This window comes from Talpa occidentalis, unplaced genomic scaffold (assembly GCF_014898055.3).
Source record: "Talpa occidentalis isolate TD23 unplaced genomic scaffold, MPIMG_talOcc4v2.1 talOcc4.17, whole genome shotgun sequence".
Lineage (NCBI taxonomy): Eukaryota > Metazoa > Chordata > Mammalia > Eulipotyphla > Talpidae > Talpa > Talpa occidentalis.
This window is the reverse complement of record NW_023601754.1, coordinates 55,000,634-55,025,536: the sequence shown is the minus strand read 5'-3', so window position 1 is coordinate 55,025,536 and position 24,903 is coordinate 55,000,634. Positions and strand designations below refer to the sequence as shown.

General features: G+C 67.4%; 4 protein-coding genes across 7 annotated transcripts; 3 read left to right on the top strand and 1 right to left on the bottom strand.

Annotated features, from left to right (window-relative positions):
• Positions 1–196: 196 nt before the first annotated feature.
• On the top strand, positions 197–7,223 carry RAB1B (RAB1B, member RAS oncogene family). Its single transcript, XM_037517529.2, has 6 exons — positions 197–298; positions 1,927–1,999; positions 2,295–2,390; positions 2,494–2,589; positions 5,579–5,710; positions 5,803–7,223. Exons 1-6 carry the CDS (start codon positions 285–287, stop codon positions 5,995–5,997), a joined length of 606 nt encoding a protein of 201 aa, XP_037373426.1. The 5' UTR covers positions 197–284; the 3' UTR covers positions 5,998–7,223.
• Positions 7,224–7,833: 610 nt separating this feature from the next.
• Positions 7,834–13,182, top strand: CNIH2 (cornichon family AMPA receptor auxiliary protein 2). Of its 4 annotated transcripts, none has more exons than XM_037517525.2 (6): positions 7,834–8,206; positions 11,404–11,472; positions 11,886–11,933; positions 12,028–12,140; positions 12,217–12,360; positions 12,544–13,182. In XM_037517525.2, exons 1-6 carry the CDS (start codon positions 8,126–8,128, stop codon positions 12,569–12,571), a joined length of 483 nt encoding a protein of 160 aa, XP_037373422.1. In that variant the 5' UTR covers positions 7,834–8,125; the 3' UTR covers positions 12,572–13,182. The 4 variants fall into 4 exon arrangements, with proteins under 4 accessions (XP_037373422.1, XP_037373425.1, XP_037373423.1 ...); XM_037517528.2 differs by lacking the exon at positions 7,834–8,206 and adding an exon at positions 10,318–10,720; XM_037517526.2 differs by lacking the exon at positions 7,834–8,206 and adding an exon at positions 10,318–10,741.
• A 351-nt stretch (positions 13,183–13,533) lies between these two features.
• On the bottom strand, positions 13,534–17,507 carry YIF1A (Yip1 interacting factor homolog A, membrane trafficking protein). The gene is made up of 8 exons (XM_037517524.2): positions 17,322–17,507; positions 16,537–16,748; positions 16,271–16,375; positions 16,060–16,138; positions 14,598–14,655; positions 14,305–14,460; positions 13,834–13,927; positions 13,534–13,733 (listed from the first exon to the last, which is right to left on the bottom strand). The coding sequence occupies exons 1-8, from the start codon at positions 17,350–17,352 to the stop codon at positions 13,587–13,589; spliced, it is 882 nt and encodes a 293-aa protein (XP_037373421.1). The 5' UTR covers positions 17,353–17,507; the 3' UTR covers positions 13,534–13,586.
• A 1,858-nt stretch (positions 17,508–19,365) lies between these two features.
• TMEM151A (transmembrane protein 151A) lies at positions 19,366–24,224 on the top strand. Its single transcript, XM_054697549.1, is given in 3 exon segments — positions 19,366–19,836; positions 21,855–22,020; positions 22,023–24,224. Coding segments are annotated over 3 exon segments (1,800 nt in total). The 3' UTR covers positions 23,186–24,224.
• Positions 24,225–24,903: the final 679 nt, after the last annotated feature.

Genomic DNA, 24,903 nt, shown 5'->3' with positions numbered 1-24,903 from the left:
TGCGTCTGGGCGGCGAACTACAAGCCCCACAAGGCAATGCGCGGCGATGAGGAGGAGGGTGTTGGCGAGGACGCGCAGGTCTCCGGTTACGCCTGCGCAGCGGGGACCACTCGGTCAGTGTAAGAAGACTACAAGTTCCAAGAAGCAATGCGTCCAGGCCCCAATGGGGAGTGTTTGCGCCTGCGCGTGGCGGGCGGGGCCTTTGGGGCGGAGCGGCCACCATCTTGGAACGGGAGGCGGAGCAGAGCCGACTGGGAGCGACCGAGCGGGCCGCCGCCGCCGCCATGAACCCCGAATAGTGAGTGAGCCCCGCCCGCGCCGTCCGGCGCAGCCTCGATCCAGAATACGGGGCTGTACGCTTACCGGGGTTGTCCGGCTTGGGTCAGGACAGCGCGGCGCCCCCACATCCGGGTCCCTCTTCCGCTGACCCCCTCCCCTCACATCCGGGTCCTGCTCCTCCCCTCCGGGCCCCCAGGACCCGGGCGCTACACCCCAAGTTCTTGCTCCGGTGGCCCAGTGACTGCGACCCCAAGGGGCACTACCAGGAGTCTGAGGCACCGACCCTACCAGCCCTCATCGGTCAGGTGACCCCGCAGCCCTGGTCCTCAGGCCTCAGTTTCCCCACCTGCTGCTCAGAGAGGCGGTCTGGATGCGGACGACTGCCCCGACGTTTTGGAGCCCGTCGCCACGTAGTTTGTGATCTCGGGCCCTTTAGATCGGACCGCAAACCCCACTGCCCTTCCCGTTCTCCCGGAATCTTCTTCCCGGGCTGACCCAGGGACTGGTCAGGCGCGGGAGGCCCCGACGCGCCGCTCTGGGTCGCTGCCCCGCGGATACCCCCTCCAGGATTGCCGCTCTGCCCCTTGCCCGGGTGGCCCGGCGGCTTGGCGGCGGCTCTCCTGCCGCCCTCTCCTCACCTCTGCGAGGCCCCCAGGGCTACCGTCGCACCCCTCCCCTCGCTGTCACCCTGCCGATGGAGTTTAGAGGAACGTGGCGTTTGCTTCTCCCCTTCCAGTGGGATTCTGCCTCTCATACTCGCTTCACTTCTTGGTCACTCCCCCAGCGAGTAGGTGGCCCCCACCTCGTGCACTGACAGTTTTCCCAAGTGCGGTTATTTTCTTCCTCTTCTGCCACTTCCTTTTTGTCCTCGGATCCAGGCTTCAGATTTCCTTGGGGAAAGGGCAGTTCTGAGCTGGAGCAGAAAGAGCAACAGAGTAGGCAACCAGTAGTCTCCCACAGAGACTTTGAATTGTGAACAATTTTTGCCAGTCTTAAAAGTTAACCATGACATATCTTAGGACAAGTCGCTTCCTTTCTCCTACCTCTAGTTTTCACATTAGCTGGAAATAAAAACACCCACTTTTTTGGACTGATGTGAGGCTTGGGCAAGATGTACTTAGCATAGAAGTACTTAGCATGGGGCCAGCACAGGCAGGAGCACCACCCATCCTAACTGCCCTTGTCACTGTCACTTGTTGAATGTGTTAATGGCTTCCCCCGAGGCTCTTTGTATAGATATTCACTGTTGGGGTGGCTTCGCCTCCCCTGTGAAGACAGGCATTCACAGGGGTGTGCAGTGAGGGTTCCTTTAGTAGCTCCTGTGGACCTGAATCTCAGGAATCAGGGTGTAAGATGTCCAGCTCTGGTCTCTAACTGGTTGTGGTCCTTGGCCAGTCACGTCCCCCTTTGGGCCTTGGTCTCTTTCTCTGTAAAGTGGGACTTCACACTCAGCCTTTCGGGCCAGCAGTGTCAGGGTGCTGGTCAACCTCCCGCTCCGGGGACTAGTGGGAGGATCCTGTGAGCGCCTTCAACACCCTAGGCCGAGGCCCACCTCACAATGCAGGGAAATGCTGCTACTGTGACTCCGGGGTGTCGGCACGTTGGGCTCCCTGCCTGCCTTCACGCCTTCCCCTCCTTTCTCTCTAGTGACTACCTGTTTAAGCTGCTTTTGATTGGTGACTCTGGTGTGGGCAAGTCATGCCTACTCCTGCGGTTTGCTGTGAGTAAGAAGCCCCCCTGTCATCCCTGGGCTGCTGACGGTGGGGGTGGGGCAGGAGGGAGAAGAGGCAAGCCATAAGAGAACGGTTGTAAAACCCAGGGGCCCACAGGTGAAGTGGCAGGACCTGCGAGCACCGCATCCGACTCAGCCAGGGGCACAGGGCTGGCAAGGTGGAGTGCCGAGGACTGGGGCGTGGTGGTTAGGAGAAGATTGGGGCGTGAGCCATGAGGGAGGTTTTCCCGGTGGGTCTCGGGCCTGTTCGCTCAGGCCATCCCTTGGGTTCCCGGTCATCCAGGACGACACGTATACAGAGAGCTACATCAGCACCATCGGGGTGGACTTCAAGATCCGAACCATTGAGCTGGATGGCAAAACCATCAAACTTCAGATCGTGAGTGCAGCTCCCCCCAGAGCCCCCGGTGTGCACACACCACCTCAGGAGGGCGGGCTGTGTCTTGGGCCCAGGGCTGACCTGCCCCTCTCCTGTCTGGTAGTGGGACACAGCTGGTCAGGAGCGGTTCCGGACCATCACTTCCAGCTACTACCGGGGGGCTCATGGCATCATCGTGGTGTACGACGTCACTGATCAGGTACTCCTGCGCCCCCTGTCCCCTCCGTGGCCTTTTCAACCCCAAGGCTTTGGCTCTTGTTTTTTCTCTTCCCACTCTCTCTTTCCCTTTTTTATTTCTGTGTGGAAGAACCAGAGTGCAGGCCAGAGGTGCGGGAGGTGAGAGGATTCACCAGAGACAGAGTGGGGAGCAGAACAGGCGGATCTACTGAAATCCACTGCTGAGGGGAGCAGCGGGCGAGTCAGGAGAGGTCTGCTGCACCATGTGGATGACCTCCCTGGCCAGGGATGGAACTCACGATGTAGAGGTGATAGCTTAACCCCTAGGCACCTGGGAGGCCCTACATTATCTCTCTGATGCTGCCTGGGATGGAGAACGTGTTCAGCTCATTAGAGGGGAGCAGCTACGGGGTGGGTCCTCCCAAGGCCCTGCTGCAGGGTCTTAGCAGAACCAGGTCTCATACCTCCCTGCCAGACTTGCCACCTTCTGAGAGACCCGCCGGGCCCTGGTGCTTGCAGGGGGTTAGTCAGCTGACTGGTTGCACTTCAGAGCACGTGGAGGCCTCACCAAGGCAGCCAGGGGCCTGAGGCCGCGTCAGGTGCCTGGTCTCTGTCGTTGGCAGTGGTGCTGCTGACCTCCATAGTTCCCCCCACCTTAGCATTTGCAGAACCTGTTTGCTGCCTGTGATGCTTATAGCACCCTAAAGAGGCCGCCTGTGTCCCTGGGTGACGGGTAGGGAAATGGGTCGGTGTGGTGAGCCGGCTCCTCAGGGCCGGGCGGTTAGTCAGCGGTGGGACAGAGATGGAATCTCTGCCTTGTGCCCAGCCTCGTAGCTGACAGGGGCCAGCCCCCAGGGTCCAGGATGCAGCCCCACCCTGAGGCCTTTTGGCTCCCCAGGGTTGGTGGTGGCCTCTGGGCAGCCAGCTGTGGGTGAACTGTGTGCCACTCGGACAGAGGTCACCTCCGCCTCTCGCTGCCAAATCCCTGACCTTATTTCAGTTTTCACCCCACCTGACTCCTCGGGGCTTTTAGCTCTGTTCTCTTCTCTCTCCTTGAAAAACTTCTTCTTTGCGGTGGCTCCCCATTCCCGCCGCGTCCTTCTCCTTCAGAGGCTTCTTACTGGCTTGCCCTGGCTGCCCCTCACACTCCCAGATATTGGGCTCCCCAACTCCAACCCCTGCCTCTCCCGGACTGCCCTGCGCCCTTCTGGCTGCTCCGTGATTTGACTTCTCCGGTGCTCTGACGGCCTCTCCAGGGCGTCGCGGTTCACCTCCGCCCGCCCGCCCTCCGGCGCTTCTTGTCTGGTGGACCTGATTTTCACGGTGTTGCCCGGTGAACTAAGTGTCGGCGCCCCTGTTTCCAGAGGAGGAGACACCCTTGGCCAGGCGTTAAGTAACTTGCGCCTGGCCTCACAGTCAGGAAAAGCAAAGCTGGCATCTGAACTTGGGGTTTTAGGCTCCCAGGCGCCCCCTCTCCTGCCCCTGGACAGCCTCTCCTGAGCTCGACCATCTGCAAAACAGCATCTCTTCCCAGACCAGCTTCCTCCCCGTCTTGGTAGCAGAGTTCCTGCGCCTGACCAGAAATGCTCCCCTCCTCCATCTAGTCAGCCCCAGGGCTCCTCTGCTTCCCCTCATCCCCCTCGTAGCCGTCCCCTCGTAATAATAGCAGTGATGAGGATAATAGCAGCTCCTGCTAATTAAGCACTTGTTATGAGACAGGCCGGCATTCGTTATCTCGGGCTCACAACAGCCCCTTCCGGAGGCACTGTTTTGTGCAGTGAGGAAACTGAGGCTGAGAGAGGTCAGGCGCTGAGTCTAGGCCCTCAGAGTGCGGCAGAGCCTGGGCCTGACCCCACCAGTGTGCCTCTGAGTCCTCAGCTCTTCGCTGGCTCAGGGCCCCTCCTCCCCGCCTTGCTCTGATACCTCCCCGTGGGTGTCCCTTCTGGCTGGTCTGATCTGGTCCCATCTCCTCCCGGACTGTCACCCCAGAACAAAGGCTTGCTCCTGCCGTTCCTTCCTGAGGAACCTGCTGGCCCCTGGTGGTCCGAGATGTAGCCAGGCTGACCCCTCCGTGCTCTGGCCTGCCTGCCCTCCACCCCTGCCCAGGGCCAGCATCCCAGCCACAGTTCTCTCCCCGCCCCCCAGGATATCATGCCCGGCACCCTTCCCATCTCTGACCTTGCTCCCCCGCACGATGGGTTCACACTTGTGGGCTGAGGCTGTTCTGCGGCCCCAGCAGCTCCTGCCTGCAGCCCACCTTGTCATGCCCACGGCATGGGCTGCCCTGGGCATGGTGTGCTCCTTTGTCCCCTGCTGTCTCGGCCCTTGTCCCCTGTGCCTCGCTCGGGGCCCAACCTGAGGCGTGGCTGGAGGTGCGAGTTTGAGCCAGTGTGATGTCGCGTTCCTAAGAAGGGAAAGTGGCTCTAGCTCGAGCCCTTTCCTGAAAGTTCTGTCCTTGGTCCATGTATGGGGTTGGGCACTGGCTGGACTGGGGAGCCTGACTGAATGTGGAGGCGGCTGATACCAGAAGCATGCCAAACATCGGGCTGTTTCAGGGCACCTGTCTCCCTCCTCGGCCCGGGTTCCCTGCGGGGGCACCGTCCACCTGCGACAGATTTTCAAGCTTAAAGGGATTTGAGCGCCACCGCAGGCGCTTGCGGCTCTCGCCAACCTGTTACTCTCTGCTTGTGTCTCTTCCTGGCTTGTCTTTCCTGATGCCAGGTGTCTGGTACCCACCTGAGTTGGGCTGGCCCGTTCCAGGTCTGGGAGCGCCGAGGAGCTGCAGGAAGCAAGGCTGGCGGGCCTTGAGGCAAACTGCCAGGACTCTGGGGGTCTCTAGATGGAGGAGGGCAGGGAGGAAGCCTGCTTAGGGGGGGCTTCCTCAGGGTCCTGAGCTCAAGGTGCCTGTCTCTCTCAGGACCAACCTCTTCACCCCAAAAAGCCCTGTTTTCCGGGCCTAGGGTGGGGTAGGAGTTGGGGAGCAAAGTAACTTTGGACCCTGGCCGCTCTAGGAATCCTACGCCAACGTGAAGCAGTGGCTGCAGGAGATAGACCGCTACGCCAGCGAGAACGTCAATAAGCTCCTGGTGGGCAACAAGAGCGACCTCACCACTAAGAAGGTGGTGGACAACACCACAGCCAAGGTGAGTGGGGCCCGGGCCGCCGCCCGCAGAGGCTGGGGCCCCCACCCGCCCCTCACGCTTGCCCCTTCCACGCCCCTTCTCTCGCCCTGCAGGAGTTTGCAGACTCCCTGGGCATCCCCTTCCTGGAGACGAGTGCCAAGAACGCGACCAACGTGGAGCAGGCGTTCATGACCATGGCTGCTGAGATCAAAAAGCGGATGGGGCCTGGGGCCGCCTCGGGGGGTGAGCGGCCCAACCTCAAGATTGACAGCACCCCGGTGAAGCCGGCTGGTGGGGGCTGTTGCTAGGAGGGGCGTGTGGGCTGGGACAGGATGGGGCACCTTCTCCAGATGATGCCCCTGGAGGGGGCAGGAGGTGCCTCCCTTTCCTGGGGCATTTGAGTCTGTGGCTTTGGGGTGTCCTGAGCTCCCCATCTCCCTCTGGCCCATCTGCCTGCCGCCCTGAGCCCCAGTTCTGTCAGGGCCCCTTAGGGAGGGGACCTAGGGCTGGGCTGGGGGCGGGGGCTTGCTCTGCTGCTGCCTCTGGGTAACGTTAAGAGATACCCTAGCACACACCTTTCTTTGGGACGAGGGCTCCTCCGTCTGTCTCCCTCCCCTGCCTCCCACGTATGCTGCAGCGGGTTTCTCTCCTTACCCTTTTTCCTTTCCTCCAAACCTCCCCTGAGAGCTGAGGGCCCCCCCCCCCCCGGCCTCTGCTGCCGCTGACTGCTGTCTGTGCCAGGGCCAGGAATGGGGCTGGGGATCCAGGACCTGGGATGCGGTGCCCGGGCCTCAGGACGGCCATGGGGGCCGCAGGGGCCCGGCAGCCCTCCTCGGCTCTCTGGCGTGCCTCCTCCCTCCCACACCTGTCACAGCTCAGCCGTCCAGCGTGGTGAGGCCTGAGCACATCCGGGGCAGGTGGGCGGGCAGCCGCACTGGGCTAGTGTTTTGAGCCCAGAGGGAGCCTGCTCCTGCCGCCCCCTGCCCTGCCAGAGCCAGGCCCATGTGCTGCCTGCCCACCGTGCCCCTTTGTCCCCGAGGCAGGCGGAGGCGGAAGGCCCACCCGGCACCAGCCTTAACCCTCAGCCTGCCAGCACCTCCTCCCTTTCCCAGGCGGCAAGTCTGGCTTCTCCTTACGGCCCTTGGAGCCCATGGGGGTGGATCCTTGCCCCCGTGGCTACTTCTGTGGGGAATGCGGGCACAGCCCAGGGCTGGGGGCCGCGCCACTCCCGCCCTCCCACCCGGGACTTCCGGCAAGGCTGCTTCCTGCGGGAAACCAAACCTTAGGGCTCCACCCCAGAACCCTTGTGCTGTCTCTGGCCTGCCCCACCTGTGCCCTGCCCTCCAGCTTGTATTTAAGTCCCTGGGGTGCCCCCACTCCCAGGTTCCCCTCTGGTGTCATGTCAGGCATTTTGCAAGGAAAAGCCACTTGGGGAAAGACGGAAAGGACAAAAACAAAACCAATAAATTTCCACTGGCCCTCCGGTGAGCCGAGGGTTTTTGCAAGGAAGTTGAGCGGCTGAGTGTGGTCTGTGGGCCGAGCCCCCGGGGGTGGGGCCGTGGCGCTGCAGCCCCGGGCGCGGTGGCATGCGCGGGGCCTGCGCGGGCTCCTTGCCCCGGGATGGCTGTCGAAAGCCCTTGACCCACTTCCTGAAGCCCGGCGAGCTGCCGGCTCCGCTCCGCGCTGGTCCGCCCCCGGGCCCAGTGCGGCTCCGGCCGGGACGGCGCCGGCGGCCTTCGGCGTGAACCTGCGAGCCGCGCCAGCGCCCGCTCCCGCTCGGCGCAACCAGGATGTGGCCTTGGGCGGCCGCCAGGGCCCGAGCCGCGGGCCGCAGACGCCGGCCTCGCCCCTCCCCGCTCCGCTCTGGGGCGCGCACAGGTGCGTGCGGCCCTCGGGACCTCGGCCGGGCTCCGGGCCGTGGGTGGGGCGCGGCGCGAGCGGCCGGGGGGCGTGCGCCCACGAGCGGGCCGAGCGTGGCGGGGGGGGCTCCGGGGCGGCGGCCGGGAGGGGGCGGCCCCGCGGGAGCGCCCGCGCCTCCGGGGCCCCGAGGCTGGGTGGGGGTGGCGCCGGGCGGCCCGGCGGAGGGGCGCGCGGAGACCCAGCCCCGCCCGAGGCCGCTCGCGCGCGGCCCCGCCCCCGGCTCCGCCCCGCCGGCTTCGCGGGCTGGAGAGCGAGGGAGCCGCGGGCGAGGGAGCGCAGGATGAGCGATCGGGGCCCGGGCAGCCGGCAGCGGACGCGCCCCCGAGCCCCCCGAGCCGCGCCCCGCGCCCCCGCGGCCCCGCGGCCCCGGCCCCGGCCGCGCCGCCCGCGTCCCCCCAGCCGGCGCCCGAGCCCCGCGGGCCATGCCCGGCCGGCCCTGAGCGCGGGCCGGGGGGCGTCCCCTTGCGCCCGGGCCCCGCGCTGGCGCCCCCCGGGCCGCCGCCCGGCGCGGGGGCCATGGCGTTCACCTTCGCCGCGTTCTGCTACATGCTCACCCTGGTGCTGTGCGCCTCCCTCATCTTCTTTGTCATCTGGCACGTAAGGCCGGGCTGGGGCTGGGGGCGGGGTGGGGGCAGGGGGCGCGCGGGGCGGGAGGGCCCGGGCGGATGGCCTCGGGCCCGGGGAAACTTGGAGCCTCCTCGCCGCTCTCCGCCCCCGGCCGGCGAACCTTCGCCCCCAGCACCCCCCATCGCGGCTGCCGCGCCGGGCGCCCCCTTCCTCCGCCGCCCCCGCCTGTCTGTGGGCATGTCAGCCGCCCCTGACCCCCTCCCCTGCCCCGGGCGGCCTGGGTGTGGGGCGGGACGCCGGGTGCTTGCGCCAACCCCCCAACCTCCTCCATCCAGTCGCCCCCGTTTGTCCATCGGGCAGTTTGTCTGTCTGCTCGCCCCTCCACCCTTTGTGGGTTTTTCCAGCTGGAGTGATGGAGCCGGTTGCTATGGCAACTGCATCTGTTTACAGGACCCACAGATCGCAGAGCCCATTAACCCTTTCCCTCCCCAACCCCCGCCCTGACCCAGCAACTGGCTCTAAGCAGCCCCGGAGACCTGACCCCTCCCCCAGCTCGCCGTGGGCTCCCCGCTCCAGCAGCTTCCTCCCCACTTTCCAGCTTCCCTCCTCTTCCTGCCCCCACTTTCTCCTTGGCCTTTTCCCCCTGGCCTGGCCTCCCGCCCTCAGAATGTCCCTTTCTCGCTCCTTATCCCGACAACCTCACACAGAGGGTCCCGCGCCCTCATCCTCTTTCTGGGGCCCTCTCCTCGGCGGCCCCTTTGCTGGGCCCTTCCTCTCCCTGGGAGCTGCCCTTCAGCCTCCAGCTCCTGTTTGGAGCCCTTGGCCCCCCTGTGCCCCCTGAGCTAGCTGTGCCAGCCCCTGCACCAACCTGACCTTCGTCCCTTTGGGGGGGGCGTTACCCTTCCAGTCTCTCCCCTGCACCCCCCTCACTTCCTCCCGTTGCCTCACCTGCTCAGTCCTGGCCTCCCCACTTCCTCTCCCTTCTTTTCCTGGGACCTGCTGCCTGCTCCTCCCTGGCCCTTGACCAGTCACCCCCTTATCCCCTGCAGCCCCCTCACTGCCTGTCTCTTTTACCTCAGGATTCTTAGAGAGCCCCACAGGCACCTTCAAACCCGTTCCCCCTCTCCAGCCCTCACCCCGGCTTTGCCCTCTCTCTGTGGGTCTCAGCGCCTTTTTCTTCTGTTTCTCTTGCCCTCCCTCCATAGCCCCTGGGTCCATCTTGGTCTCTGAGTCTCCCATCTCATCCCTAGACCTAGGACTGTCCTGTGGGGACAGGGCTGGGATTCAGGAAACCCCTTTCTAACCCCTCTGTGCACCCAGGGCCTCCTACTACCCCTGGGGCACCCGTATCCTGATTCCTGAGGACCAGGGTCTAGGCAGCTTTTGGAGTCAAGGTGAAGACTTGGGCTTGACCCCTGCGTGGCTGCTCGGTGGGAGAAAGGGCCCATGTTTTCTCAACACGTATTTGTTGAGCACCTACTATGTGTCAGGCGCAGTGTGTGCTCAGCTATTGAGTGGGCTGATCTCAGCAGTCCCTTGTCAGGAGTCTGTCAGTAAAGTGAGCTGGTCGTGGGTACATCAGTCAGATGCCCAGAGCCGGGCCTGCCAGGGAGGGTGGGGGGCGGGGATAGAGGAGGTGTGGTCCTCCACCCAAAGCTGGTGAGAATTAGAACCTTCCAGGACAGGACCCCCGGCCCTGAGCCCAGGGCCCCACTGGTCGCTAAGCAACCCTGGTGGTGAGTGACGTGTGTCAGCTGTCACCGTGGGGGATTGTTTGTTCCAGGGGGCTGAGTCAGCGCCAGGCAGCCTGGGGGGTGGGAGGCGCGACACCCGCCGCCTGCTGGTGGTGCCAGCTCTGGGGCAGACAGAAGGCACCCTTCCGCTCCCTGCTGGACCCTGTTGCTGTGCCTGGCAAGCAAGGGGCTGCCCAGAGTCAATGGGGAGTGGGGGGACTGCTCCAGATGGCCCCAGCTCCCTCCAGGAAGCCCATGTTCTCTCCCTCGGAGCCGTCTGGGGTCTGGGAGGTTGGGGGCGGTGGGCTCATGGCCTCATTCTGGCACTGGTGCTGAGGCGAGGGGACCCCAGCAGGCTTCTCTGCCAGCCGTCCTCCCCTGTCCTCCCTCCTCCCCCCCCCCCAGGTTGTTCCCATCACGCCCTCAAACACCTGCTCCCCTTGAGAGTTCCCCATCCCGGTGAGGACACTGCCATGCACCGATACCCCCAGCCGGAAGGCACACGGGCCCCTCTGCCTCCCTTGCACTGCCGCTCAAGCCCTCTGGAATCTGGCTCCTAAGCTGTTCTGGAACCATCCACACCTCTCCACCCCACTGCCGCTGGCCTTGTTCTGACCACCTTCCATGCCTCAACCCTTCCCCGCACATTCCCACAGTCCTGCCACTGGCCCGGCCCAAGTGCGACCAAGTGGCTGGCCCGGACCGCCTCCGAATCCCCGCTCGCCACGAGCTGTGTGCCCCGGACAAGTCACTGCACCTCCTCTTCCTCATCTGTAAAACGGAAATGGGATACCAGCCCCCGCGTCGTCAGGTTCTCACAAGCATTAAGCGAGTTAGTAAACATAGAGACTGAGCAGCGTGTATGATTTGGCCGGGACCCGGAGCCCGTTTTACCGCTCTGCCCGTAAGCAGCCTGACCACCCCACTCTGCTGCCCTGTCCCGCTCCGTGGCTGAGCACACACCTGCTGTCCCGCCCGGCCGCCCTCCGAGCCGGTCCTGCACTGCCCCTGCTTCCGTCCCACGTGCTCACACTTGAGCTCTGGCCCCGGGGAAGCTGCGGCTTCCTGAATGTTCCCTATTCTTCCAGCCCTCTGCCTTTGTACCTGCTGTTCCCGCTGCTCAGACTGTCCTGCCCGCCCCCATTTGTTACTAGACAGACACCCACTCAGAGCCCAGCCTGAACCCAGCACCCCCTCCACGCTGGGTCCCGTCCTCTGGCCTGATGGCCTGGAATGCGGTTCACAGTTCTCCCCAGCCGGGGCGGTGTCCCCGGGCAGGGCCCAGGGCAGGGGCGCTCAGGTGTTCTGGGTGGAGACCGGCGGAGGGGCCCATCCCCGACTGTGGGGTGACCCGGGGCCGGCCTTGCTGCTCCTGTGCCTCGGTCTCCATCTTTGCAGCAAGCTCCCCGAGTGTGAATTCCTAGCCCGCAGCAGGACAGGTGGGGGGGCCAGAAGTTGCTGCCCAACCCTGACGGGCGCGCGCCCCTCCCCCAGATCATAGCCTTTGACGAGCTGCGGACCGACTTCAAGAACCCCATCGACCAGGGGAACCCAGCGCGGGCAGTAAGTGATACATGTGCTGTGCCGAGGTGTGTCCGTCCGTCTGTCTTTCCATCTGTCGCGGGCCGGGGTGGGGATGGGGCCGGGGACGGGAAGGCCGGGGGTGGCAGGCGGCGGCGGCCGTGCCCTTCCGCCGCCTGCCCCGCCCCCCGCGAACACCTGGCGCGGGCTCCGGGCTCGGGTTGCTCCTGGCGGGGCGGCCGTTGCCAGGTTTTGGGCCGTTGCCGTGGAGACGCGGGTGAAGGTCCCTCCATGGTGACGGTCGCCATGGGGATGGCGCGGCTGCGTCCCCGCCGCGCTACCGCAGAGGCTGCTCTGGCGCCCCCTGGTGGCCACGTGCGGAGGGGGCGGGGGGCCCCCAATGTCCACTGCTCTGCTCCCCCCGCCCCAGTCGCGGCCTTTTTCTCCCCCTACAGCGCGAGCGTTTAAAAAACATCGAACGCATCTGCTGCCTCCTGAGGAAGGTCAGTGTCAGCGCCGGGGGGCCCCGCGGTGGCCCGGCCCCCGCGCCCCGGGGGCTCCCGCCGGCGGCCCCGCGGTGACGCCCCCCTCCCGCAGCTGGTGGTCCCGGAGTACTCCATCCACGGGCTCTTCTGCCTGATGTTCCTGTGCGCGGCGGAGTGGGTGACCCTGGGCCTCAACATCCCCCTCCTGTTCTACCACCTCTGGAGGTGAGAGCGAGGCTCGCGCGGGGCGCGGGGCGCGGGGCGCCCGGCAGGAGCCTTGACGGCGAGGGTCTCGGCCCAGGTACTTCCACCGCCCCGCGGATGGCTCCGAGGTCATGTACGACGCGGTCTCCATCATGAACGCCGACATCCTCAACTACTGCCAGAAGGAGTCCTGGTGCAAACTCGCCTTCTACCTGCTCTCCTTCTTCTATTACCTGTACAGGTGAGGCCGGCGCGGCCCGCAGGCCAGGGGGGAGGCCCCCGCGGCCAGCCTCAGCCCAGGCGCGGTCTGTTCCGAGTCCCTGCGCGGTGCCCGGAGGCCTGAGGGCCCCCCACCCCGGGTGAGGGGCGGCGACTTGCAGCGGGGCCTGCCGGGGCCTGGGCTCACTGCCGCGTCTCCCCGCAGTATGGTTTATACGTTGGTGAGTTTCTAAGGGGGAAGCCGGCCAGGGAGCGAGCCCAGAACGGACCGGACGCCTGTGCACCCCCAGCCCCGCCCCTCGGCCGCAGAGGCCTCAGCCCTGGGGAGGGAGGGGCACTGGTGCCCCCAGCCTCCTCTCCACCCCCCAAACTGCTGCTGCGGGGACCTCCCGCCTTCAGAGCCCCCCTCCCCTTGGACTAGGGTCGGGCAGAGCTCTAAATAGGGGCAGGGGCTCCTCTGCCAGCCTGCGGGCATGGCAGCCAGGCCTGGGAAGGGCGGGACCTCTGGCCTTGTCCACTTCAGGGGTAACTTGGGCCCTGCCAAGGGGCAGGGCTTGCCCCTGGAGGTTCTGGGCCGCCCCCCTCCACCCCCACCCTGAGGCTCCCCCTGCAGGTGGGGGGGTACCCACACCGGGAATGAGCAGGCTCAGCAGGGGGCAGCCCCACCCCTACTCTGCCCTCTCCCCCCCCCCCCAGGCTCTCTCTCCAGAACCCTCCCTATTTCCACTTGCCCAGCCCCCCGCCCTGTCTCTTGGACCTATTTTCTATGTTGCCTGGAGGAGTCCGGCACCCCCTCCCCGGCCATTTGTGACAAAATATGAATAAACTACTGCGAACACGTGGGCCCCGCCTCTGCTCCTGAGACTCGAACAGGAAGTAGGGGCAAGGGGACCCCTAGAGGGTGGCCCTGAGCTAAATCCCCTGCCTGGTGAGTTCCCCCACTCTCCACAGACCCCTCTGAGGACTCCCCCCACCCCCGATGGACCAGAGGCCTTCAAGGCCTCCTTGGCCGCTGCCCCTTTCGTCCTCGTGTACCCAGCCGTACGAGCAGCTGTTCCCGGTGAAACCCTTCCCAGAAAGCCCTCGGGTCCCCCTCCTAGACAGCCCAAGCCTAGCCCCCCAAGCAAGGCCCAGGCCCAGGCCCAGAGGTGTCAGCGGCTGTCCCGCAGGCCCCAGAGACGAGGGTCAAACAAAATCAAGGCAACCAGATCTTCAATGTAAGGAGGGCAGTGCCCGCGAGGCTGGGGGTCACCGCACGAGGTGGAAGGTCAGCCAGTAGATGATGAGGGGCTGGAAGGCTGCGGCCCCCAGAGTCATGTAGAGCTGGAGACGCTGCCGGGGGGCCGGGTCCCCCATGCCGCCGGGCCCCAGGGCTGCTGTTCGCAAAGAGCGCACCTGGAAGAGAGGGGCGCTGAAGCCGGGTGGGAGGGGTGGCTGGGCCCCGGCGCCCCAGCTCGGCCCCGGGGAGAAGGGGGGAGGGGAGCCCCAGACTCACGATGAAGTACATGAGCGCGGACGACGTCCAGGCCAGTGCCACGTAGTAGCCGTCGCTGCCGAAGAGCAGCCCCGTGAGCACGCTGAGGATCATTCTAAGGGGGGTGCGGTGAGGCTGGAGACCCTCCCACTGGCCAGTGAGTGGCTCCACCCACCAGGGCTCCCAGCCCCTCCCAGACCCCACCCGCCACCACCCAGTCTTGCCGGCCACCTGCTCCCAGAGACCTAGACTCAAAGGAACCTGCCAGGTGCGGGCCCCGGCCCTGTGGCCTAGAGCTGAGACCCCAGGGCTGCACAACTCAGCTCTCCTGCCCCACGCTCCCAGGGGACGCCCCATTCACTCCTAACGGACACTACACAGGCCCGCAGGGTCCCCGAATAGAGAAGAACTAGAGGCTGAGAGGGGACGGAGGGGTCCAGGGTCAGGCCAGGAGCCCAGGGCCCGCCTCCCGCCCAGCCCACAGCTGCTCACCCCACATATTTGTAGCCGCTGTAGGCCAGCAGGTGGAAGGTGCTCAGGTCACTGCGCACGGTGGCCAGGTAGACGCCCAGGAGCAGCGCCAGCACCTCCATCACAACCCACACCAGTGCCGTGCTGGCGCACAGACCCAGCACCTCTGGGGAGAACCTGTGGCCAGATGGGGGAGTTCACAGCCTGCCGTCTTGTGGCAGGGATGGGCTTGGGGCTGGCACAGATCCCCTGGGGAGGTGAGGGCAGGAGCCAGAGGGGGGGCCGGGGGGGATGAGGGTGGGGGGAACACTGACCTTTTCTGAATGCCCAATGCCATCCCAGCCAGCAGCACGTAGGTGATAAAGGCCATTGCTGCCAAGAGCCAGAGAGAAGCCGTTGGCCTGGCTGCCTGAGCAGTGACCCCTCCTCCCTCCCGCCGCGGGCGTTCAAAGCCACGGACGCCCCCACCCTTCCTTCCCTGCAGAGCCCAACATGCTGGGCCCCTACGCGCAGCTTGGGGTGTCTGCCCCACTCGGCCCTCTCGCCTGTGTAAATGCCCCCCGATCTGGGCCACCTCCTCACTATCCCAGTGCCAGGAAACTCCCGCGGTCCCTGCCAAGGCCGCTGCTCATCCTCCTCGGGCAGGCGGGGGCCAAACTGACCTCAGGCAAGACTACAGGGCCCAGATGCGGGCTTAGTGGGCACCCCAGGAGGCCCCCGGTCCTGGGTCCCCAGGATGACCCCACCTCAGCCAGAAACCGTCCGGCCACCGGCACTGCCCGTGGCTCTGGCCTCCCTGCCTGTTCCAGAAGCCCCGGTCTAACGCGCTGTTCTCATGAAAGCTCAGCCACGAGAACTGGCTCTCACAGCGATTCCAGCGCTTCAGTCTTGTCCTCTGCCCCCTGAAGCACACGGCAGGGCCGAGGAGCCCACCAGAGCGCAGTGTCTGGGAGGCAGGGACCAGCTCTGTGCCCTGAAGCCGCGTGGCTAAGAAGACTCTGAGGCCTGCTGGCAACATGGCAGAAGGGATGGCAGGACACGGGTGGCTCAGAGACGTGAATGGGGTAGAGGATGGAGGGCCGGTGAAGCCCGCAGAGCTGCTGGCTGGGCAGAGGCGCTGGGCTCCAGTTAGACCCTTAGGCTGTGGCCCGGACGCCCAGGGCGATGGAGCTGGCGGCCTGGCCGCCCTCCTGGCAGAGAGGACAGAGAGGAGTCGGAGTTGGGGCCTGCAGCCACAGCACAGTATCTGTGTTTTGGGGGGGGGTGGTCCCGACCTGCGCTCTGTGGACAAGCAGTGGGAGAACCCAGAAGGGAGCGACCACTTGCTCAGAGATGCTGGGGCAGGCCGGGGAGGACGAGAGCGCCGACGCTGACAGCTGATGGTCACTGTGTGCTCCTTGAGTGCCCGGCCTGTGCCCGCACCGCAACCTCCCGAGTCCCAGCCGCTCTCAGGGGTGGGGCTTAGCAGAGAGTGAAAGTGGGCAGCCTGAGGTCCTACGGCCGGAAGTTACAGAGCCCAGGGCTATGGTCACGTCAAGGACGGACACGGTCATGTCAAGAGGCAGGACAGCCTCAAAAGGACTCAGTACCCTGAGGGCACAGATGACACATCCAGGGACTCCTCACTGGTCACCCAAATCCGTCTCCTTGGTGTCCAGTGATCACCACACGCCAAAAGCACATGAGCAGGTCCTGAGTTAACCCACAAGCCTCTCTCCTCACTGGCGCCTCAAGGCACAAGTCCCCCCTGTCCCCTAGCCCAGGTCAAAGACTCACTGGGGATATAGAGGTCCGGGGCGTTGAGGTCTTGCCGTGGGGGCAGAGGCACGTCACGACTGTACTGTACCTCCCAGTTCTGGCAGTGGCGGCAGGGGCCGGTCAGGAGGGAAAGACAAGAGAAAAAAGAGGGTTGAAGTCTGGGGGCCAGCCTTGGAGGCAGGACAAGGAAGGCAAGGGGGCCCGCCAGTTCACCTGGTGGGCGGCTCACCTGGTGTGTATAGGGGAAGACCAGCAGCCCTAACTTCTTTGCCACATAGGCTGTGTCCACAGCGAAAAAATACTTGAGTTTGTTGACAGACACAAAACGGTGCAGCTGGGAGGGGAGAGAGAAGGGTGGGCAGACTGCACCCCGAACCTCAGAGTGCTCCTCTGCGTGCTCCCCACCAGAAGGCTGCAGTAAGGGCTAGATGGGATCCCCTGAGCCCCAGCCCTGGTCAGAGGTCCTGCCACCCTCACCCTGGGGAGGGGCCACACCTCCTTGTGCACCATGTCCTTCCCTTGGGATGCAATGGAGCTGCCATAGGCTAGGGCCACGTTGGCCATGGGGTCACCAAGGAAGTGGTTGACGTTGAAGGCCACCTCGGCTCCGGGGGCCGGGTATCCCCCTGGCTGGCTGGAGTAACCACCGCTTGTGTCATCGAAGAGGGGCGGGGGCTCGGCAGCCGCCCGGGCCCTGTGCTTGGAGCCTGTGGGTTTGCAGGCGCCAGAATAAGGAATAAGGAAGACCAAGCATGAGTCCCAAGCACAGCCCCTTCCCCAGGCTGGGCGGCCTAGGTCCTGGGCATCAGGAAACCCTGGCTGACCCCAGGAAGAGCTGATGAGGGGTCCTGAGTGAGAGGAGCAAAACGCAGGGCAGGAAGAGCTGCGGTGGTGCCGGCGGCGCGCCCGGGCGCCTGGAAGCCCGCTCGCGGGACGAGGGCTCAGGGAACGAGACTGAGTAGAAGGTCGGAGATGGAGAGACTCCTGGGGGCACCTCCCCCCATAAACAAGCGAGGACAAGGCGGCGGCCGGGTGCGCGCAGACCCTGGGCCCTTCCGCGGTCGCCACGGGACAAGGGCGTTCCGGAGGCAGCCCCCGCCGTGCCGGGGCCGGGCCTGGGGACCCAGCTGCGCCGGAGCCGCCCCGTCTCGGGATCGGGACGAGAGGGCGAAGTCCGGGCCGCGGCGCCGCGGCGCCCGGGGCAGAACCCGACTGGCACCCGCCGCCCTGGGCAGCGCCCCGGGCCTCCTCCTGCCGGCCCGCGCCCGCGCCCCACGCACCGTGGGCTCCGTAGCCCGAGTGATACGCCATGGCCGCCACGCTGCTGTCCCCGAGGGCCCGCCGCGCCGCCGCGGGCGCGAGCACTAGTCAGACGGCGGCTCCGAGCGCCGAGCGCCGACCGCGGATCCCGAGCGGCCCGACACGTCCCCCGGCCGTGCCCCCGCCGCCGCCATGCCCGCCGCGTCACCCCCGCCGCCCGCCATTGGCTGCGCGGCCGCGCCGACTCGCCCCTCCCCGCTCCCGATTGGATCCCGGGGCCCGGCCGCCAAAGCGGATTGGGCACCGGGCAACTTCCGGGCGGCGCAGCTCGGGGCGCGCTCGGATTGGGTCCTGGGTTCGCGAGCTCGCCGCGGGACAGCCAATGGACGGGCTAGGGCAGACGGGGCGGAGCGTTGCTTCCGCGCCTGCGCAGTAGCGCGCCTGACGCTCGCCCTGCCACGACTGCACCGGGAGGAAACCCGCGGGGGCCGGCGCCGCCGGGTCCCGGACGCAGCTGCCTCGCCGGGGGCACGCCGGAGGGGGGGAGCGGCGCCCCGGCCCCGCCCCTCTCTCCCAATGCTCGTTTTCCTCCCCCGACCCCGCGCCCCGCCGAGTCCTGGCGCCGAGCCGGTGCAGCCTGGGGGGTGTCGGGAGGGGGCCGGGCCGGGCAGGGCCCGGGAGCCCCGGGTCGCTGACTCCTCCTCCAGCCTCCCGCCCGCCTTTCCAGCCGTCGCAGCCGCGCGGTGCTGTCCTGAGGCCTAGTGCTGAAATGCCCTGCCGCCCTCCTGCAGGACCCCGGGGCTGCTGCCCGGAGGCCCGGTTCCCCGCGCACCCGCGCGCTGCACGCACTGCACAGCTCAGGCCCAGACGGTTTAGAGTTCCACAGGCCGGATGATACAGTGGGGGCAGGACCCTGCACCGGGCCTGTCCGTGGACGCTCCCCCGCCCAGCCGATTTGCGCCGATGGCCTCCTGAAGAGGCCTTGAAACGCCTGAGTCATGGCCCACCCTGAGGTGCTCTCCCGGTGAAGCCCCCACGCCTCACTCGTCGTCCCAGGGTCTCCTTTGCACCCACCCAGTTGTGACCACGCGCGAGAGTCGTCTGAGCCGCCCTTCTCGCAGACCTTCGCGTTGCTTCCTAGAGAGGAGGCCTGGGCCTCTGCGACCTGTCTCTAAGCAGCCACCCAGTGTCCGGTTGCACCAGGTGACCTTCCTGCTCTGCAAGCTGAACTCCCGTGGTCCAATTGCTGTGCCTTTGCCCAGAAGTCCCCTCCACCTGAGATGCCCTCTCCGAGATGCCCTCTCCCCTGATGTCCACTTGCCGAAACCTTTAAGTCAGTTCAGCTTATGCCTCTCCGAGAGACAAAGGGAACAGAGGCCTGGCCCGGTTTGGGGTGGAGACTGGAAGTGGGGTTCCAGGCTCCCTCAGGGTACACCGGTTTACCCTGGATGTAACTGCCATGAGGACAGGCCTGGTACCATTCTCCACGCCTACCCTTGACTTCACCGTGCGAAGCACAGTGCTCTGGATAGAAAACACCCGATAAACATCGGTGCCCAATGCATAAAGAATAAATGGGTGGAGCCACAGAACAGTTCCTTCCTCTGTCATTTCAGTTACTTCATCTTAAATGGGTGGGGGGTGTTGAGCCAAATGGACTTGGAGTTGCCCTTCCCCCCCCCCCAATCACACACAAAAACCCACCCACCCTATAGCTCCCTGTGTCCCACCCGCTGATTGTGTAGCTTGGGGGCAAGGCCCAGACCCAGGGGCAGGTGCCCTCGACTGCCAAGGAGCAGCCCCAGGACGAGAGGAGCCGGGACCCCAGGGGCCCCCTCCCAGGCCCGGCCCACCCCCCTCCCGCACAGGGAATGCTTGTGTATCGCCCAACACCTTCCATTCCCATTTCCCAGATGGGCAAACAAGTTGGGGGGAAGCGCTCCCCCGAGGTCAGGTGCCCGGGCGTCCGCCTTGGCCTACGGGTCTAACTGGCGCCCAGCGCCTCTGCCCAGCCAGCAGCTGCGGGGGCGTCACCGGCGCTCCCTCCGCAGGAGACGCGTCCAGATGGGTCTGGGCCTCCCCTCCGCGAGGGGCCCGCGGGGTCGGCCCTCTGGGTTCTCCCTCCTCTCTGCCGCGGGGGACAGTCGCGCCCTGCAGGGCAAGGACTCGCCCAAGGTCGCGAGCGCGGCGCGGGGGCCCAGCGCCGCCCCCAGCCCGGCCCGGGGGGAGCGCCCGCCGTGCCAGGCGCTGCCGGCGGCGCCGCCGGTGCCGCGGGGCGGGGTCAGCGGAGGGCGGGGCGCGGGGCCCCGCGGCCGCCGACGCCGGCGCCGCGCTCGGGCGGGAGCTCCGCGCACTCCCTCCGCGGCCGCCGAGCCGAGCGGACGCCCTCCCGGCCGCGCCGCAGCCGCGCGCTGCCCCTATCATGCCCGGAGCCCGGGCCGGGGCCGGCGCAGCAGCCAGGACACCATGCCTGCGGGCGGCGGCGGCGCGGAGGGGCCCGCGCGCGCCCCGGACGGCGAGCCGGCGCGGGAGGAGGTACGGGCGCCGCGGGGGCCGGGCGGGCGGGCGGGGGCGGCGGAGGGGGTCCCGGAGTCGGGGCGCCCGCGGGCAGTGACGTCAGGGGCAGCCGGCGTCCAGCGCGGGGCCCCGGCCCCCGGCCGGCGTGGGGGCGCGGGCGGGCGGCGGGGAAGGGCTGTGGGCGGCGAGGCCCGCCCGGGCGCCCCCTCCTCCAGCCTCGCCCTCCTGTGACGTCAGCGCGCGGCCCCCGCGGCCCCGCCGCGCCGCCCCCCCCCCCCCCCCCCCGGGCCGCGGGGTCAGCCCCCCGCCCGGCCGCGGCTCCCTAGGTGGCCGGGCGGCGCCTGCAATGCAGCAGCCGCCGGGCTCGGGTGGGGAGCGGGGGGAGGGGCAGGAGGCCGGCCGGGCCGCCGTTCCCCGCGGTGAGGCCCGGGGTCCCTCCCGCCGGCTGGAACCCCCAGGCCGGCTCTCCTCAGCCCTGGCCAGGACGGGGGTGCAGGCCCGTGGGCGCTGCGTGCGGTGCTGGGGCGATAGGAGGGGAGGGGTCTTGTGCGCTGGGGCGAGTGCAGCTGCGCGTGTGCGCCCCACTCCTTGGGTGGGACCCGTGAACCCGTGGCCAGGTGAGGGTCTGGGGCCCTCGGCCGGGGCGAAGTGGTGCTGCGTGCGCGCACGTGGGTGGGCCTCTCCAGGTGGAGTCTGTAGGGTGTGGGTGCAGGCTGCGGTAGGGGTGGGGGCAGGGATGGGCTGGGGATCAGGGGAGGGTCCGGGGTGACCCTGAGCTGCAGGCCGGGTAGGGTGTACGTGCGTGTGTGTGCTCCGTGGTGGTGGGTGGGTCTGTGGTGTGCGTGTGTGGTGTGTGCCCGGTGTTACGGTCGTTGGGGGGCTGTGCCCTGGGCACAGATGATGCCCGGGTGTGTCTTAGATGAAAAGGCAGGATGGACGTCATGGTGGGTGGGTCTGCGAGAGGAACACAGGAGACGTGGCGAGCGGGGTGTCCATCTGCCTGGCCAGGCTGGTCAGCGTGGTGGTGGGCCCCTGTGGTGGGAGATGGAGGGCGAGGCAGGCTGGGAGGGGGGTGGTCTCTTGGTCTCTCAAGGCCTGGTAGGGCTGGGGTGGGAGAGGTGGCCTCTGAACCCCACCTCTGCTGTTTCCCCCAGGCCGCCCCTCCTTCTGCGCCCTTTGGCCCCTCCTCTGCCCGCCTCCTCTCTCCATAGGCACCTGGGAGTGAGGTGGGAGCCAGGCTGGCAGCCCTGCCGGGAGGGTAAGCCCTCCGGGGCCAGGGAGTTGCCCCTGCTGCCCAGCAGCTGTGTCCCGCCCCCTGGCTCAGCGCAGATGGGGAGTGGAGGCCGGCACTCCATCTGCTCCCCCCGACTCACAGACTCACACCTCCCCCGTTCCCAGCTCTTCCTCTCTCGCTTACTTAAAAGCCTCTCCCCAGCCTGCTGCCGTCCCTAGTGGAAGCGAGACCAGAGGGAGTTCAGGGTACAGTGAGATTTCTCTGCACGCCGACCCGGCGTGGAGAGTTCACACGTGATCGAGTCGACGCCTCACAACCCAGTTTACCGGGGGGACGTTGAGGCCCAGGGAAGACGGGGACCTGCCCAGGTCAGCATCAGCGGTGGAGCCGACGCTGCTCTCGGTGCCGGCCTCCAAAGCGCATGGCTTCCCCTCCAGTCTCCCCAGCACCCGGCCGCCCGCCCCCCAGGCCCAGGCCAGGCTCGGGGAGGGCGGAGATTTGGCCAAATCAGGGGCAAAGCCATGAGCAGAACCCGGTTCTCTCCGGGGCACTCGGGCTTCTTCCCTCTTGGGGCAGAGGTGGGTCTGTGTTGTCCTCAGCGCCCTGGGCTGAGGTACCCGAGCTGGGGGGGGGGAGGCGCGGGCCAGATGTCGGCTGGGGGGCGGGCTGCAAGTCGTTCCACCCCTCGGAGCCTCTCATTCCTCTGTAAAGTGGGGCGCACAGCACCCCCTCCTCCTGGGAGTGGCGGACTGGGGAGCAGCTCCCCCCTGACCCAGCCCCCCTCTCTTTGCCCACCCTGCAGCAGCGACCCCTGAAGCAGTCGCTGGGAAGCTCCCTGTGCCGCGAGTCGCACTGGAAGTGCCTGCTCCTCACGCTGCTCATCCACGCCTGCGGGGCCGTGGTGGCCTGGTGTCGCCTGGCCACCGTGCCGCGGCTGGTCCTGGGGCCCGAGGCCGCCCTGGCGCGGGGGGCGGGGGCCCGCCGCCCACCTACCCCGCCAGCCCCTGCTCCGACGGCTACCTGTACATCCCGCTGGCCTTCGTCTCGCTGCTCTACCTCCTCTACCTGGCCGAGTGCTGGCACTGCCACGTGCGCGCGTGCCAGGCGCCCCGCACCGACGCGGGCACGGTGCTCGCCCTGATCCGCCGGCTGCAGCAGGCGCCGCCCTGCGTGTGGTGGAAGGCCACCAGCTACCACTACGTGCGCCGCACGCGCCAGATCACGCGCTACCGCAACGGCGACGCCTACACCACCACGCAGGTCTACCACGAGCGCGCCGACAGCCGCACGGCCCGCGGCGAGTTCGACTACTCGGCCCACGGCGTCCGCGACGTGTCCAAGGAGCTGGTGGGCCTGGCTGACCACGCGGCCACGCGCCTGCGCTTCACCAAGTGCTTCAGCTTCGGCAGCGCCGAGGCCGAGGCCTCGTACCTCACGCAGCGCGCCCGCTTCTTCGGCGCCAACGAGGGCCTGGACGACTACCTGGAGGCGCGCGAGGGCATGCACCTGAAGGACGTGGACTTCCGCGACTCGCTCATGGTCTTCGCGGACCCGCGCAGCCCGCCCTGGTACGCGCGCGCCTGGGTCTTCTGGCTGGTGTCGGCCGCCACGCTGTCCTGGCCGCTGCGCGTCGTGGCCGCCTACGGCACGGCCCACGTGCACTACCAGGTGGAGAAGCTGTTCGGCGCCAGCTCCCCGCCGCCCGGGGCCGTGCCCAGCGGGCCCCCGCTGTCCCGCGTGGCCACGGTGGACTTCACCGAGCTCGAGTGGCACATCTGCTCCAACCGGCAGCTGGTGCCCAGCTACTCGGAGGCCGTGGTCATGGGCGCCGGCTCGGGCGCCTACCTCCGCGGCTGCCAGCGCTGCCGCCGCTCTGTCAGCAGCAACTCGCTGCCCCCGGCCCGGCCCAGCGGGCCCCGCCTGCCCTTCAGCCGCAGTCGCCTCTCTCTGGGAGCCGGGGGCCGGGCCACCCCCGGGGTCTTCCGAAGCCTAAGCGGGGGGCCGCTGGGGCGCCACGGAGAGGACACGGAGCCCCTGGAGAGCCCCCCCTGCTACGAGGACGCCCTTTACTTCCCGGTGCTCATTGTCCACGGCGACAGTGGCTGCCGGGGGGACGGGCAGGGCGCGCTCTGAGACCCCCGCGGCCCCCCGGAGCGGCTCCCCTCCCCACCATCCCACCAGGGGCTTCGATGCCCCCGTAACTGTTGTCCCAGACAGGGGGGATGGAGACCAGCTTGGCGGGGTGGGGGCGGGGTGGAGCCCTCAAATGCAGTGACCCGGGGTCCTCTGGGGGGTGCGTGGACACCACCAAAGCTGAGTCTGACCCATCCCAGCATGGCCCCCCACTTCCACCGTGTTCCGCCCCCTGCCTTGGCAGATGATCTGTCTTGGGGACCTCTCAGGCTGGATGGGGGAGGAAGTTTCCAGAAAGCCAGGGGAGGGGGAGGCGTCCTGGGGAACAGCCGTTGCCTCAGCAAAAGGCCATCAAGCCCTCATGCCACCCAGAAGCACAAATTGGCGGGCTGGGGCCACGCCTAGCCCCGCTGGCCTCCATGACGCTGACCAGCGGGCGTTGGCAGCACCATGGCGCAGCCTCGGCCCCACCACACGCCCAAAGGCCCCGACTCCTCCCCCAACGGGCCCCTCCCTGCCTGCCCTGCCCCTGGGGACCCCGGTGGTCAGACCTCGTAGTGGGCCCCTTGAGGGGGAGCCTGGTTCTTGGAGCACAGCCTTGCCCCACCCCCATCCCTGCAGTTTTCCCCGGCGCACCTCCCCGACATCCAGCCCCGCTTCAACCCGGGGCTCCTTCTCAGGGCCCGCCTCAGTCCCGCACCCTCTGGTCTCTGCCTGGCCCCCCGAAGTCCACCTCCCGCCAGCCACGCACCTACCCTCCGGACTCTGCCCCCTCATGGCCCCGCTTCTCTGCTCTTCACCCTCCCCATGACCCCCGGGTCAGGGCATCCGAGGGGCCACAGCCTCTTGGACGATGCCCTTGCTGTCCCACGGGGTCCCTGGGTGGGGCCTGGCCCAGGGGACCCCCCTCCCCCAGGGAGGAGAGCGTCCCTTCCCTTCCATGTGGGACTCCCGCCCGCTCAGGGGCCGGCGGGGGAGGGCCGAGGAGAGAAGACGCAGATCAAATAAAAGGTGTGAAACGGAAGGTGTCGGTGCGTTCCTGGGGTCTGAGGCCACCTCGAGGGTCGCGGGCCGCCGTGGGCCGTGGCGCAGCGCGGGGTTCGGGTGGGCGTGGAGTTGAGCTCCAGTGTTCCCGGAGCAGCACCGGTGGGGGGGGCTGCCCGGCGCGGCCTGGGAGTGGTTCTCGGCAGCCGCCTGTGCTGGCGTGTCTGGCCCTGGGTCAGCCGTCGGGCTGCCCGCCTGGCCCTCCTCCGGGTCGGCGAGGGACTCCGTGTTGCTGCTGCCTGTGCTGAGGACCCGGGAGGGCGCTGCTCCCGAAGTGGGGAGAGCGAGCTATGGCTTGGGCTAGGAGCTCAGGTGCCCCCATGGTGATGGGGGGTGTCCGTCCCGGGGAAGGACCTCGCTCGCGATGGAGCCAGACGGTCGCTAGAATCCGCAGCTTCTCATGCGGGGCAGGGCGTTCACGGTGCAAGGGCACCACGTTGGGGTCCAGCGTGGGTAGAGGCCAGACGACAGGCCGGCTACCTCAGGCCCTGGCACGGAGCTTGTCCACTTGGGTACAGATCACCCTTTTTAATCTGTGTGAGGGCACAGCCAGGGCTGGTGGTGACCTAGAAGGGGGCTGAGAGGGGCAGCGTGCCCCCAGGCGGGACGGGCAGAGTGTGCCCTCTGGGGCAGGAGCTGCCCATCAAGGGCCCCTGCAGGGCCTCCCTGGTGGT